This window comes from Antennarius striatus, chromosome 7 (assembly GCF_040054535.1).
Source record: "Antennarius striatus isolate MH-2024 chromosome 7, ASM4005453v1, whole genome shotgun sequence".
Taxonomy (NCBI): domain Eukaryota; kingdom Metazoa; phylum Chordata; class Actinopteri; order Lophiiformes; family Antennariidae; genus Antennarius; species Antennarius striatus.
Genome location: NC_090782.1, coordinates 23,982,501 through 23,997,890, shown reverse-complemented (window position 1 = coordinate 23,997,890; position 15,390 = coordinate 23,982,501). Strand labels below are relative to the sequence as shown.

The 15,390-nt window shown below is 51.7% G+C and overlaps 1 protein-coding gene across 1 annotated transcript in view; it reads left to right on the top strand.

Moving 5' to 3' along the window:
• nfia (nuclear factor I/A) overlaps positions 1-15,390 on the top strand; it is an 82,603-nt gene that overhangs the window by 23,974 nt on the left and 43,239 nt on the right. Inside the window, exon 2 of the mRNA XM_068320092.1 lies at positions 1,174-1,702. Within this exon, the coding sequence (XP_068176193.1) occupies positions 1,174-1,702 (529 nt within the window). The remainder of the gene's footprint in view (positions 1-1,173; positions 1,703-15,390) is intronic.

Sequence of the window (15,390 nt, the reverse complement as noted above, 5' to 3'; positions counted from 1 at the left end):
TCCTCACCCGTTTTCTCTCACCCGCTTCTCCGGCGACTCGTTCAGCGCGTGAGAAAAGCGGCGGAGGAAACGGCGGCGAGGCGACGGCGTGAGCCGGTCAGGAAGCCTCAGCGCTGCTGAGAGGAATGTTGGTATGTGCATCCACTCTGGAATGTGTGTGTGTGTGTGTGTGAGAGTGTGTGTCCTCGTGAGCGCCTGAGGACACACACACACACACACACATCTCACTCCCAAACAAAAAGCCGGGATAACAAAGGCGGCGTTCCCGGTCCTGAGGTTTGGAGCTCAGGTTGGCGGCTGGAGGCGCTTTGGAGAACCGGCGGCTGGAACGTCTCCAACCAGGAACAATGTTCTGCATTCAGCGCCTCCGCCGACGAGGAGGTGGAGGGGGGTAGGGGGGGGAGCAATCCGCCGAGGAGCTGCAGCTGGTGCTCCGACGCCCCGCCTGTGGACGCCGCTCCGCCGGAGGCTGAAGGTTCGACGCCCCAATTTTTGACGGCAGCTGGAGGAACTTGGAGGAACCGGAAGAACGTCAAGAAGAGCAACTTTTGCCCCCCTGAGGTTTTTTTTTCTTCTTCCAAATAACAATAAAATAAACAACAACAGTCACTTGGCGTCATGTGGTCGATCTGCGCTCTGATTGGCTGATCGTCCGGTTTCAAATGACTGAATGGGACGCCGTTGACCAACTTCCTCCTTTCTTCTTCCTCTGATCAATGGAACCGTTTGAAAACTAGAACCAGTGCAGTCACCGACTACAACATCCCTGAATTCAAAATTGCACCCTGACCTTTTCGCATAGGTCAAAGATCAAAGCTGGTGCCCTGACCTACTGTCATTGATCAAAGCACTAGCTGTGATTTATGGTCTTACTCACACTGGCCTTCTCCCTTGTCTTTCTATCTTATCTGGTTCCTGAGTGTACAAAAGTTGAAATTCGACCTTGACCTAGTTTTCTCAGGGTCAAGGTCATCATCTCATTTTCACCCCCTTTGCTGCCCCAGTCATGTGCTTTCTGTCTCATCTTTCTGTCTGCAACGGTTGTGAAGATATTTGGTGGACAGACGGACAGACGGACACACAAAACGCTGACAATCGCAATACTTGAAATCAGCTGTTGAAACTGAACGTCTCCCCCCTCCCCTCCCCTCTCCTCTCTTTACCCCACCCCAGGATGAATTCCATCCCTTCATTGAAGCCCTGCTGCCCCACGTCCGGGCCTTCGCCTACACCTGGTTCAACCTGCAGGCGCGGAAGAGGAAGTACTTCAAGAAGCACGAGAAGCGCATGTCCAAGGAGGAGGAGCGCGCCGTGAAGGACGAGCTGCTGGGCGAGAAGCCCGAGGTCAAGCAGAAGTGGGCGTCCCGCCTCCTCGCCAAGCTGCGCAAGGACATCCGGCCCGAGTTCCGGGAGGACTTCGTCCTGACGGTGACGGGCAAGAAGGCGCCCTGTTGCGTCCTGTCCAACCCCGACCAGAAGGGCAAGATGCGGCGCATCGACTGCCTGCGCCAGGCGGACAAGGTGTGGCGTCTGGACCTGGTGATGGTGATTCTGTTCAAGGGCATTCCGCTGGAGAGCACCGACGGCGAGCGGCTGGTCAAGTCCCCCCAGTGCTCCAACCCCAGCCTGTGCGTCCAGCCGCACCACATCGGGGTGTCCGTCAAGGAACTGGACCTCTACCTGGCCTACTTCGTGCACGCAGGTGAGTCCCGCGTTCTGGGTTCAGGGTTTGCGAGCTAGCGAGAGACGTTACCTAGCTAATTTTACCTAGCATACATCCTACCGTTAGCTAGCTTCACGTACATCCTACCGTTACCTAGCTTCACGTACATCCTACCGTTACCTAGCTTCACGTACATCCTACCGTTGTGTGGTGACGGTTCGAGGGGTTGGAGCCCCTGGGAGTCACCGGTGTCTGCTGTTGTTTTGTCTCGTGTTGCGTTCGCAGTTTGCTCAGAATAATCGGTTCGTATTCTTGGTGACGCTGATGTCACTGATGACGTCACTGATGACGTCACTGATGACATCACTGATGACATCACCGTTGACGTCACTGATGACAGACGACTGTAAACACTTGCTGTTGTTTGTTTAACGGTGGTTTAAAGCAGCGTTGGTCAGCACTGCGTTCAGGTGCCCCGAACACGTCATGTGACCTTTGACCTGCCGTAGCTTTATTGTCTACATAGAAGCAGAAAACTGACTATAGGAAGTCTTCTCTGATTGGTTGATCACTCAGGCCACTGAAAACAGTTTGTAACGGCATCCTCTACGAAGGGGCGGGGTTTTCAGTTCTTGAAAAAAAACGTTCTTTGGCCACGCCTCTTCCTTTTTCTGCAGGAATCTGTCCTTCAGCTTTTAATGCTGCAAATAATAAAACCAACAAAATAACAACAAATAAACAAACAAATGGGATAAACGCCATCGCAGCTCAAATAAACGTGGTACCGGAGACGGAACCTACGGCGCCCTTTTGCCTCAGTCGACCACGAACACGCAGGCAGCAGATTGTGTGTGTGTGTGTGTGTGTGTGTGTCTCTTCAGGAACATGCTGGGGGTCAAAGGTCGCCCTCCTCCCAGCCCCCCCCCCCTCCATCCTCTCTCTGATTCACGAGCTTCCGAGCGGCAGCGGCGGGTGTCACTAACACAGGAATGCTCAACACGTGCTGAAAGGTCGCGACCCCTATCATCAGGCCGTTTAACCTCTAGGATAAACACCCACCACGACACACACACACACACACACACAGGGGCTGGGGGGGCATGGTCGGGGCTCGTCTGCGTCGTGATTTAGAGGCTCTGCAGCCTGATATGGAGGCGGGGCTTGATGACAGGTGGGATCATAAACATTGCAGGAAATGAGTTCCGTTTTTACGGAGCCGGTCCTCGAACGCAGCACGCCTGAGAACAGGGATTCATCCGACACTGAAAGTAGTCCCTGACCGTGGCGTATTGTTCCTCAGGCGTTAAAAAGGCGGCGGGCGGCTTTGATGTTTTATGCATGAGGAGGCGGACCAACATTCATGCTGGTGGGGGGCGGAGCTTCTTTGAATAATTAATTAACACACAAACTAAAAGTACCAGAAGAAGAACTCCAGTACTTTTTGAACAGGTGCGTTCAGGCTCCGTCGGGTCGCACCAGCGCCGGGTTCCGCCCCGGCTCGCAGAACCTGGAGGTTCACCTCAGGCGACCCCGGCTGGAGCCGGGAGACGCTGACCCACTTCCTGCTGAGCTCTTAAAGGGATTTGGTCTGAACCGGTTACTGGAGGCCGCCTCCCTCTGGATTTAACCCCCTGGCTCCGCCCCCAGGTGGAGGGTCACATGTTCCTGGTCTCCAGAGGAAGAACACGGTGTCATGGTCCACGTCAGGAGGTCCAGATTCAGGAGATCACATCTAGAGTCCTCCTCCTCCTCCTCCCACGTTAAAATGATTCAAATCTCTCTTTTACAGACGTTTTATATCGATGGAAGTTCCTCTGCTCACACGTCACGATGAAGAAATGTCACCTGACCTTTGACCTCTTTCACTTGACCTTTGACCTCAGTCATGCGGGTTCCTTCTGTGTCTGTTTATTCATGAATGAGTTGTGAGCCACAAAAACGTGTGTGTGTGTTTCTGTGTGTGTGTGTGTGTGTGTGTGTGTGTGTGTGTGTGTGTGTGTGTGTGTGTGTGTGTGTGTGTGTGTGTGATATTGAATCAATTTCCTGCTCAGTTTAAACCAACACCTGCATCGTCGCTGCGACCTAGCTCGCTGCTAGCATACAAGAGAGGGAGGAGCTTGGGGGAGAGGAAGGGGGCGGAGCCTCAGCTCGGAAAAGTGTCCGACTCTGGCCGGAGTCCAGGAGGTGAAGCACAAAGAGCTCATTCTGTGGAACCAGGACGCCTCTCCTTTTGTTGTTGTTTGTGTGTGTGTGTGTGTGTGTGTGTGTGTGTGTGTGTGTGTGTGTGTGTGTGCGTGCGTGTGTGCGTGCGTGCGTGCGTGCGTGCGTGCGTGCGTGCGTGCGTGCGTGCGTGCAGTCGTCAGATGTTGGTTTTTAATTATTGACAGCTGAAGGATTAGTGGAGGTTGGGGAGCTGATGGCTGAATTATTGAGTCGTTCTGCGGGTGGCGAGCCCGGCTGATGCGTTGGCGGCGGTGCGGTTCCACGTCGGATGGAGGCGGGAGCCGGGATAATGAGGCTGCGGCGGCGCGGCGTGCCAAAGCCACAAGGCGCTGGCAGCCGCCTGGATCCCTCAACGTTTCCCTCATGGGGGCGGCTGCGGTCGGGACGGATAGAAACCGTCAGGCGGCGCCGATCCGGGACGCTAGCGCTCCGACACGAGAACCAGAAGCATCCAGAGTCCTGGATCAGGAGTCTGAGCGGCCCCGGTTCCAGGTTCACCTGCTCCAGACCAGCTGGGGGGTGTTCATTCCTGGTGTTCCTAGAGGGATTTGTGATGCATTCAAGGTCTGCTTGGAACTTTCACTCAGGGTCAGGTCAACTCTAACCTGATCTGGAAACTGATTCACAAACCAGATCCAAACCAGATCCAAACCAGATTCAAACCAGATTCAAACCAGATTCAAACCAGATTCAAACTAGGATCTAAGCAGGACTTTGATGAACTCCATTTTTATTTACCCTAAAACTTCTGGTGAAGAAGGTGTACTTTAGTTCCAGGTGTACTTTAGTTCCAGGTGTAGTTTAGTACCAGGTGTAGTTTAGTTCCAGGTGTAGTTTAGTTCCAGGTGTAGTTTAGTTCCAGGTGTAGTTTAGTACCAGGTGTAGTTTAGTTCCAGGTGTAGTTTAGTTCCAGGTGTAGTTTAGTACCAGGTGTAGTTTAGTACCAGGTGTAGTTTAGTACCAGGTGTAGTTTAGTACCAGGTGTAGTTTAGTACCAGGTGTAGTTTAGTTCCAGGTGTAGTTTAGTACCAGGTGTAGTTTAGTACCAGGTGTAGTTTAGTACCAGGTGTAGTTTGGTACCAGGTGTAGTTTATTATAATCTGTTGTCTTTGATGTGAGATGTCCAAATGGATGACATCATCATGAGATCATCCAGGTGTTGCGTCCTGTTGCTCAGGTTACTAGTGGGTGTCTGGACCCTGGTGACAGATCATTGGTGACTCCCCCCCCTCACCCATCCTCCCCCCCCTCACCTCTGTCTCTGGAGGACAAACTCTGATCAGAGCAGAGAGCGTCCCGCTGATGGACGGGGTTTCCAGAGGATGACAGCAGGGGTCGACAGACAGACACACACACACACACACACACACACACACACACACACACACACACACACACACACACACACACACACCTTCTGCGCTGCGGCTTCCTGCTAATGAAATTCCTGGCTGTCCATTAGACGGATGGAGGAGCGGGATGCTGACTCGACACAGGTAGGGCAGCTCCCCGCCGTAAACGCCGCGCGCAGCTCCAGCGCCCCGTGTTACCCACCCGGGGTCACCGGGGGCGTTCAAGGGTGGGGGCGGGGGTGGGGCTATGAGCTAATACCAACAAAACGGACGGTCAGGCGGGACAAGTCCTCTAAAGCTTCACGGGACTGAACCCACCTCACCGCCCTGGATGGGGCCATGATCCACCCAACTGACAGGGGTTAAACTAGTCTTCAGGAGTTTAAACTAGTCTTCAGGAGTTTAAACTAGTCTCTTCTTCAGGTGTTTAAATCTTGAGCTGCTGGACTGGATTTGTCTTTGGGGAGGGGTTGGGGGGTAGTTTCCTCGTGTCCCTGGTGGAACTGATCAGACTCAGTTCTGGTTGTGTTTGTTAACGCTAATCCGTTAACCCGTCCAACATGCCGGATCGTGTTTCGCCGCCGTCACCAGCTGCCGCCGTTCCTTCAGGTTTCTGTTCGGATTTGCGTCCGTATGGCGACGGAACCGGGATCTGAAGGACTCTGGATGTCGTCTCTGTCACTTTGACTCCTGCTGTAACTTCACACCCCCCCCCCCGCCCTCCCTCGCACCTCACCCCCCTCTCCCCCCCTCGGGGGGGGGGCGTTCAGGCCCCGTATGCAAGACGCAGCAAGAACTATTTAGGAAGTGACAGCTAATAAACAATGAAGAATTTATGCTGCAGGACGGCCAGAGGAGCTGCTGACTGGACGGCGATGCGTTCACTGGCTCACCTTCAGAGTCCGAGCTTCCAGCACCGTCGACCGTCAGAAGACGTTTGACGGCCACAGCTAGCATAGACATGCTAACATTAGCTCCAATTTAGGGTATAAGTATATTAACATTAAGCTTAACTCTAGTTATAGACATGCTAACATTAGCTGCAGTGCTGTTTATAGACATGCTAAGGTTAGCTGCAGCTGCTACAGGAGGCTGCAGGGATGCTAGTTTCTTATCCTTTGTGTTTCATCAGTAAAAGTAAAATGTTTCTTTGGGTTTTTTTTCTAATTAAATGCACTTTTTATAAAGAAAAATTCTCCTTCAAGTTGCTGTTCTAGTAGCATTATTCACTCTGCGTTAGCTCGTTAGCATAATGTTACGATAGGACTTCAGATAGTGGCTCACTGTCCATTAGAAGTGACACTAGCAAAAATGCTAAGCTAACATCATCAAAGAGAAATCTCTCCTACAAAGAGTTAATTACTCGTAGGTGTTAGCATGAAGTTGCTAACACCTACCTTTAACATTTTCATGAAGCATTAACCTTCTATGGATACATGCTAACGTTAGCTACAGTATTTATCCAGGTGTGTCCTCAGGTGAGACGTGCTAACATTAGCTACAGTGTTACCAGGTGTGTCCTCAGGTGAGACGTGCTAACATTAGCTACAGTGTTACCAGGTGTATCCTCAGGTGAGACATGCTAACATTAGCTACAGTGTTACCAGGTGTGTCCTCAGGTGAGACGTGCTAACATTAGCTACAGTGTTACCAGGTGTGTCCTCAGGTGAGACGTGCTAACATTAGCTACAGTGTTACCAGGTGTGTCCTCAGGTGAGACGTGCTGACATTAGCTACAGTGTTACCAGGTGTGTCCTCAGGTGAGACGTGCTAACATTAGCTACAGTGTTACCAGGTGTGTCCTCAGGTGAGACATGCTAACATTAGCTACAGTGTTACCAGGTGTGTCCTCAGGTGAGACGTGCTAACAATAGCTACAGTGTTACCAGGTGTGTCTTCAGGTGAGACGTGCTAACATTAGCTACAGTGTTACCAGGTGTGTCCTCAGGTGAGACATGCTAACATTAGCTACAGTGTTACCAGGTGTGTCCTCAGGTGAGACGTGCTAACAATAGCTACAGTGTTACCAGGTGTGTCTTCAGGTGAGACGTGCTAACATTAGCTACAGTGTTACCAGGTGTGACCTCAGGTGAGACGTGCTAACATTAGCTACAGTGTTACCAGGTGTGACCTCAGGTGAGACGTGCTAACATTAGCTACAGTGTTACCAGGTGTGTCCTCAGGTGAGACGTGCTAACATTAGCATGAAAGCCGCTCTTGAAAAGCATTTCCATGCTTAAAGAAGTGAACGCGTCTCTCTCTGATTTGGCTCCAGCTGATGATGATGTCATGATGATGTCATAGTAACGTGTTGCTAGGAGACCTGTTGTTTCGTCCTTTTTCTTGCAGTTTTAACATTTAGGGGTAAAATTATTTCAACCTTTCGGCTCCGGAGTCGCGTCTCGTTTCGTCGCTGGTTTTCACACGCCGGTTCCCAGGCCTCCTCCTCCTCTTCATCCTCCTTCATCTTCCTCCTCCATTATGTGTCTGTGAAAAAAGCAAGCGCTCCTTTACCCCCCCCCACACACACACACACACACACACACACACTTAGAGAGACGCTCTTAAACCCCCTTCACCCTCCATCCTCACCCCAACGTCTCAACAAACAAGAAATTAGAAAAAACAACAACAACATCCCGCCGCCCTCTCCTCCTCTTCCTCATTAGCATGTCAATTGCTCCCTCAATCCATGCAGTGGTGGGGGGTGGTGGTGGGGGGGGTGGGGAGGATGGACGACAGGAGGGAGTGATGATGGAGGAGAGGAAGAGGAGGGTGATGAAGCAGATGGAGTGACGGTAGAGGAGAGGAGGAAGAGTGCAGCTGCCTCCTCATTCCCACACTCTTCCTACTCCAGCTGGTTTGTTCTGCTCCGCACTTCTTTCACTTTTCTCCTAATTAACATCTCATCTGCATAACTTGTTGCTGCCCCCCCCTCTCACCCCCACTCTGGGTTGAAACAATGGCCGCGGGGGCGAGGAGAGGGTTAATCCGGAGCCTCTGCGGGGCAGATAAAAGCGATCTGTGCCGTCCAACCTCTCGCCAATTAAAGCTCCTCTCAGATGTTCCTGGGGGGGGGGGGTTATGCCATCATCTGAGAGGAACACCCCCACCTCAGCTGGTTCACCTGGGTGGTGGACACCCTCCCCAAATGATCCAGGAGGTCGTGGGAATCTGTGAACTCCTCCTGCTCTTTAACCCTGTTTTGTTTGTTTTTTGCGCGCGGGGGGGGGGGGGGGGTCAGAAGGGGCGGAGCCATCCCCTGGAACCTTGGCACAGGAGTGACTCCTCATTGAGTTCAAGGTCAGCCCCCACCTGTCTGATCTGACCCCGGCCTGTCGCGTCTGATCCTGAGTACAGATTATGTTTCACCACCAGATTCTGATCGTGAACCAGTTCAACATCTGGATCCAGACTGGATTCAGTCTGGATCCTTCATGGAGGAGGTCTGTAGTGATGACATCATCATTAGATCTGGATCAGAGTCTGATCTGGATCTTGTTGGATGAACTGGTCTTTTTTAGGTGTTCTTGTTGGGTGAACCGGTCCTTTAAGGTGTTCTTGTTGGGTGAACTGGTCCTTTAGGTGTTCTTGTGGGTGAACTGGTCCTTTAGGTGTTCTTGTGGGTGAACTGGTCCTTTAAGGTGGTCTTGTTGGGTGAACTGGTCCTTTAGGTGTTCTTGTGGGTGAACTGGTCCTTTAGGTGTTCTTGTGGGTGAACTGGTCCTTTAGGTGTTCTTGTGGGTGAACTGGTCCTTTAAGGTGGTCTTGTTGGGTGAACCAGTCCTTTAGGTGTTCTTGTTGGGTGAACTGGTCCTTTGAGGTGTTCTTGTGGGTGAACTGGTCCTTTAGGTGTTCTTGTTGGGTGAACCGGTCCTTTAGGTGTTCTTGTTGGGTGAACTGGTCCCTTAAGGTGTTCTTGTTGGGTGAACTGGTCCTTTGAGGTCTTCTTGTGGGTAAACCGGTCCTTTAGGTGTTCTTGTGGGTGAACCGGTCCTTTAAGGTGTTCTTGTGGGTGAACTGGTCCTGTAAGGTGTTCTTGTTGGGTGAACTGGTCCTTTAAGGTGTTCTTGTTGGGTGAACTGGTCCTTTAGGTGTTCTTGTTGGGTGAACTGGTCCTTTAGGTGTTCTTGTTGGGTGAACCGGTCCTTTAAGGTGTTCTTGTGGGTGAACTGGTCCTTTAAGGTGTTCTTGTTGGGTGAACCGGTCCTTTAAGGTGTTCTTGTGGGTGAACTGGTCCTTTAGGTGTTCTTGTTGGGTGAACTGGTCCTTTAGGTGTTCTTGTTGGGTGAACTGGTCCTTTAGGTGTTCTTGTGGGTGAACCGGTCCTTTAGGTGTTCTTGTTGGGTGAACCGGTCCTTTAGGTGTTCTTGCGGGTGAACCGGTCCTTTAGGTGTTCTTGTGGGTGAACCGGTCCTTTAGGTGTTCTTGTGGGTGAACCGGGCCTTTAGGTGTTCTTGTTAGGTGAACCGGTCCTTTAGGTGTTCTTGTTGGGTGAACTGGTCCTTTAGGTGTTCTTGTGGGTGAACCGGTCCTTTAGGTGTTCTTGTTGGGTGAACTGGTCCTTTAGGTGTTCTTGTGGGTGAACCGGTCCTTTAGGTGTTCTTGTGGGTGAACCGGTCCTTTAGGTGTTCTTGTGGGTGAACCGGTCCTTTAGGTGTTCTTGTTGGGTGAACCGGTCCTTTAGGTGTTCTTGTGGGTGAACTGGTCCTTTAGGTGTTCTTGTTAGGTGAACTGGTCCTTTAGGTGTTCTTGTGGGTGAACCGGTCCTTTAGGTGTTCTTGTGGGTGAACCGGTCCTTTAGGTGTTCTTGTGGGTGAACCGGTCCTTTAGGTGTTCTTGTTGGGTGAACCGGTCCTTTAGGTGTTCTTGTGGGTGAACTGGTCCTTTAGGTGTTCTTGTTAGGTGAACTGGTCCTTTAGGTGTTCTTGTGGGTGAACCGGTCCTTTAGGTGTTCTTGTGGGTGAACCGGTCCTTTAGGTGTTCTTGTGGGTGAACCGGTCCTTTAGGTGTTCTTGTTGGGTGAACCGGTCCTTTAGGTGTTCTTGTGGGTGAACTGGTCCTTTAGGTGTTCTTGTTAGGTGAACCGGTCCTTTAGGTGTTCTTGTGGGTGAACCATGCCCCCCAGCTGCTCCTGGGCCCCCTAGTCCCGGCTGATGAACTGGGTCTCCATTGGCGCCTCAGCTGCATCCCTCTTTACAGTATTTTCCCAACTATCTAAATCCCTGCCTCCCCCCAGGGGTGATTCAGCATTCAGAGGGGGTGGGGGGCTGTGGGGGGCAGAAAGTGATATTTCTATTTTGTGGGCCGGTCCTGCTCTGGGCTGACCTGAAATGACAGGCTGAGGGGTGTATTATTACCCCCCTAGCCCCCTCCCTCCCTCATCAGGGGGGAGGAGGAGGAGGAGGAGGAGGGTAATTTGTAGCCGAGCTGCTCCTCTTCATCAGCTGCTCCTCTTCATCAGGTTCTCCTCCTCTCCTGCAGCTCCTCCGTCAGCAGGCTCCAAGGGCTTTTGGGGGAGACGGGTTTTAAGATGCTACTCCAGCAATTAGCTGCAGTCGCTATTAAAACCTCCCCCCCCCCCTTCACACCCCGCACTTAAATCACACTCTGCTGGCTGTCTTTAACGTGTTACGACCCCCCCCCCCATCCACAGCTTTGAACTGAAACACAATGAAGAGATGTTTCCGATCCTGATCCTGATCCTGATCCTGATCCTGGTTCAGGACTGTTGTGATTTAATCTGGATTTCGACCTTTACGTGAACTGAGGAGACCCCCCCCACCCCCCGCCCCATCATCGTGACAGACTAACAGTCGTGTTTTTACAGATTGTCCCGTTGTAAATCATTTAATTGGACTCATTAAACATCCTGAGGAAGAGGAGGAGGAGGAAGAGGAGGTCACAACCTGTTCTTAATCTAGATCAAACTCATCACTCCTTTTTCCTTCTTTTGTGGATGAGAATTTGATTATCTGGTTGATTATAAACCCTTAAAAACATGTAAATGGAAAAAATAAACAGGTAAACAGAAGAATTTTTTAAAAAAACGTGAAACAAACAGATAAACAATTAGATCAACGAACCTGGGGTTCAGTTGAATCAACTTTATGCAGATGATGCACACATTTTCCCTCCCGTCACCAGAGGGCAGCAGTTTTTACAGTTTTTACAGTTTTTACTTAAAGTTTTAACAGTAATTTTTAGTTTTTACAGTGTTTTGATTTGTTGTTATTTTTGTTTTTACAGTTTTTTTTACAGCGTGATTTAACGTTCTGTGATGATGTCAGAGTTTCCGGTCGGACGCAGGGGGGAGGGGCTAACGTGATAGTCGTCGCTCTCAGCTTCATATAATATGATGATGTGCGCCGCAATGCATTCTGGGACAATTTTTAAAGGAGGCAAATGTCTCGACTGTGGCGTTCGAGGGGAGGATGAGGAGGGAGACGAGCCATTCTTCATCGCTAACAGCCCGCCAACAACCAGCGGATCCTCCTGCAAGAACTCCATTATCCCTGATAACAGCCAATCATCTCCCCCCCCCCTCTAATAGTAATATTTAATCTGTCATCATTGTTTTCAACGCAATGCAGGCTGTGTGCCGGTCGGGCTCCGGGGCCTCCTGGGCGCCGGGCCCTTGGCTCCGGGTCGAGATCAGGAAACAAACCAGTGACATTTGAGTAAAACTCTGCATCTGATGCACAATCAGAGACACCTGAACACATCACAGGGGGTCACGGGGTCGCGACCCTTTTTGCAGTTTCCAGAAAAGTTCACCTCTGCACCCCCGCTGTTTGTCACGCGTCTGTAACCCCCCCCAGCCCCCCCCCCCCCACGGGGGATCCTCTTCATCTGCATCAGTGTCATCCTCAGCTGGAGGAGGCCCCGCCCCCTTTCATCAGTCTTGTGTTTCTCTTCAAACTTTATTTAAACGTCTCTCGTCCGATGTGTGTGTGTGTGTGTGTGTGTGTGTGTGTGTGTGTGTGTGTGTGTGTGTGTGTGTGTGTGTGTGTGTGTGTGTGTGTGTGTGTGATAGTGCTGGCGCCGTGTGAAGTGAAACCCTCTGGCTGCAGCCTCTCCTGCTGGGCTGTGAAACTTTAGAGTCTTGCACGACACACACACACACACACACACACACACACACACACACACACACACGCACACACAAGAACATGTAAAGGTGGTAAAGCGGGGACACGCGTGAACTCAGTCACCTCTGAAGGAGGATTTAGAGTAACTTCCACTCCTCTTTTCTCCTCTTCCTCTTCCTCCTCTTCCTCCTCTTGCTTTTCTTTCTGTTCTTTAATTATTGTTGCCTAATATGGACGTGGGCGGAGCCTTCCTGATATAAGACACAGTTGTACCTGGACTTAGCGGGTCGGTACCAGCGTCGACCAGCGGGGGCAGCGTTTATAGAACTGGACAGAAAGAAAATCAGGAAGTTGAAAACGTCATGAATTTAACGACCTCACAGTTGAATGGTGATGTCATCGTGGCCTCCTGTGATGTCATCGTTTTGACTCTTCACTGCCCTCTAGTGGGGGCTTGATGTAAAGTCCTAAAGTGTGTGTGTGTGTGTGTGTGTGTGTGTGTGTGTGTGTGTGTGTGTGTGTGTGTGTGTGTGTGTGTGTGTGTGTGTGTGTGTGTGTGTGTGTGTATGAGCTCAGTTCCTCTGGTCTTTAATCATCTCAGTCATGTTGGGTGTCTGCCTCACACAACAAACAAAACACAACAAACAACAAAACACAACAAACAACAAAACAAACAACAAAACAAACAAACAACACAACAAACAACACAAACATTTTGTATTGCAGGAAATGTTCCCTCCCATTTTTTTACATTTAAACAGTTCTATAGACTACATTACCCATCAGCCCCAGCTGCTTTCTACATGCCTGACGTTTATCAGAACATTTAACATAACGTTTGGATTTTTGTTGTTTTGTTTGTTTCTTTATAAGTGGCGTTTCCATGGCAACAACAAATAATTAAGAGGTGTATTTTAGAAACGGTGAAGTTTGTCTAGCGGGTTGTTTGTTTGGTTGTTTGTTTGTTGTTTGTTCTCACCTTCTTGTTTGTAATACTTGTTTGTGGCAAACAGCTTCTTCTCGTTGATGACAGCCTGGGGGCGGGGCCTAGCGGCTTGATGACATCACCCGACCGCTCGCTCGTCGTTCACCTCAGTTTCCTTGACGTTTCTGAAAGTTGCGGTTGATCGATCGGAGGATCGATCAGATATCAGCGATCGATCGGTTCATCAGGGCCGACGATCCAGAGAGGGTCGCGTGTTCTAGTCCCGCACGGTCACAGCAATGAACTCTGGGCCGCCGCCGCCGCCGCCGCTGCCCTTCATGCTCCATTACATTACGGAGAGGAAGTGTGTGTGTGTGTGTGTGTGTGTGTGTGTGTGTGTGTGTGTGTGTGTGTGTGTGTGTGTGTGCGCCCTCATAAATAATTCCACTCCATATTGCTTTTAAACGATAGCATCCCGGCCCGGCCCGCCGCGGCGTGCAGCGCGCCCATAAATGATGCTGTCAGGGCTAATACCCAGCCTCCATTATTAAGGAGGCGTGGAGCGGGCGGCGCCGCACCGCCGCCCTCCCTCACAACACACCGCCGCGGTCTGCCTCCTGGCGTAAATCAGCCAGAAACTACCCACAATCCCATGCAGGACAGGGGACACCGGCGGCTGCTCGAGCCGAGCACGGCGTTTCCCGCCCGTCCCGGGAGGAGCGGCGACGCCCAGGAAGCGCCTCAAACAACCACAACCCAGTTCAAGGTGCAGGCCACGCCCCCATTCTCCAGGAGGGCGTGGCCTCCTGCCACCTCCACGCTTCACCGCCGTCCGATTCTCCTCCACAACTGATGCGTTAAAGCGAACCTCCTTCTGCCCCCCCACCCCCACCCCCACACCGCCCCCCCCCATGGAGGAGACGGCGTTTTATCTCCAGCTGCTCCAAAAGCAGCCAATGAGCTTCCAGCAACAGGAGTGACTGATACTTCCTGTCTGTGTGTCCGTCTGTCTGCCTGATAAATATTTACACTCTGAGCATTTGATTTCCCCATAAACACACACACACACACACACACACACACACACACACACACACACACACACACACACACACACACTCTTGTTTGATAGTGTGGATTAGTAAGACAAAGGGCCCAGCGGCGGTCCGTGGCGTCCTAATGAAACGCCACAACAGATAAATGGGAGTGCCGGTGTCCCCCCCCACCCCCACCCCTCCATGCGGCGGTGACCGCCCCCCCGCCAGGATTAAGTGGACTCCCCCCCGGTTCCTTTTGTGCCTTCGTTTCCCAGCAGCACAATCGAGCCCTGAGTCAGCGGGCCGGATCGCCGAGATCCCACCAACACTTTCTTCTCCAGCCCCCCCCCCCCACACACACACACACACACCGCCCCCCCCACACCCAGTCTGTAATTAATTTGGGGAACAGTTTGACTCCCTCCATCGTGGGTGAGGAGGGGATGAGTTCTGGTGTTGTCTGGGCAGGAGCAGGAGCGTCGAGGGTTAACTCCTGATGACCTCAGCCCAGCCCTCGCATCTCATTAAACACACCGACCAATCAGACGTAGGCTCCTGGTGGCGCTTTAAACCACCAGGAACCAGACCTGGATCCAAACCTGGATCGGTTCCTGTCTCTCCGGTTCTGTCTGGACGTGGTATTATGGGATGGCATTGCTGTCACAGCGTTGTGACGGGTTGTGGAGGATGGCGTGTTTCTTGTTCTGTTTGCGTGTTTGCGTGTGCGTTCACACATGTAATAAGCCCTGCAGGGAGGGGGCTGGTATTGATAGGAATGAGGCATGCTGGGAGCTGGACATGGAGGTCAGTGTGTCCGGCACAGCGACCTAAATACCACGGCGCCCCGACCCCCTCGCCTCAGTTAAATTCCCCCCCCCCCCGTCCTCATCAGGTAACCAGGACGCTCAGTTCCAACCCACCGGGGACCGTCCAATCAGGAGTCAGACACGGGGTATTGATGGGGGGGGGGGGTGGGGGGGTCTACAGGTTCTACAGGAAGTGAAAGGTCAACTTTGTTTGGTCCAACTCTCCTCCTCTGTTCCCCCCTCCCCCCTCCTCCTATCCTTCTTTCAACATCTCATACCCCCCCCCCTTCCCC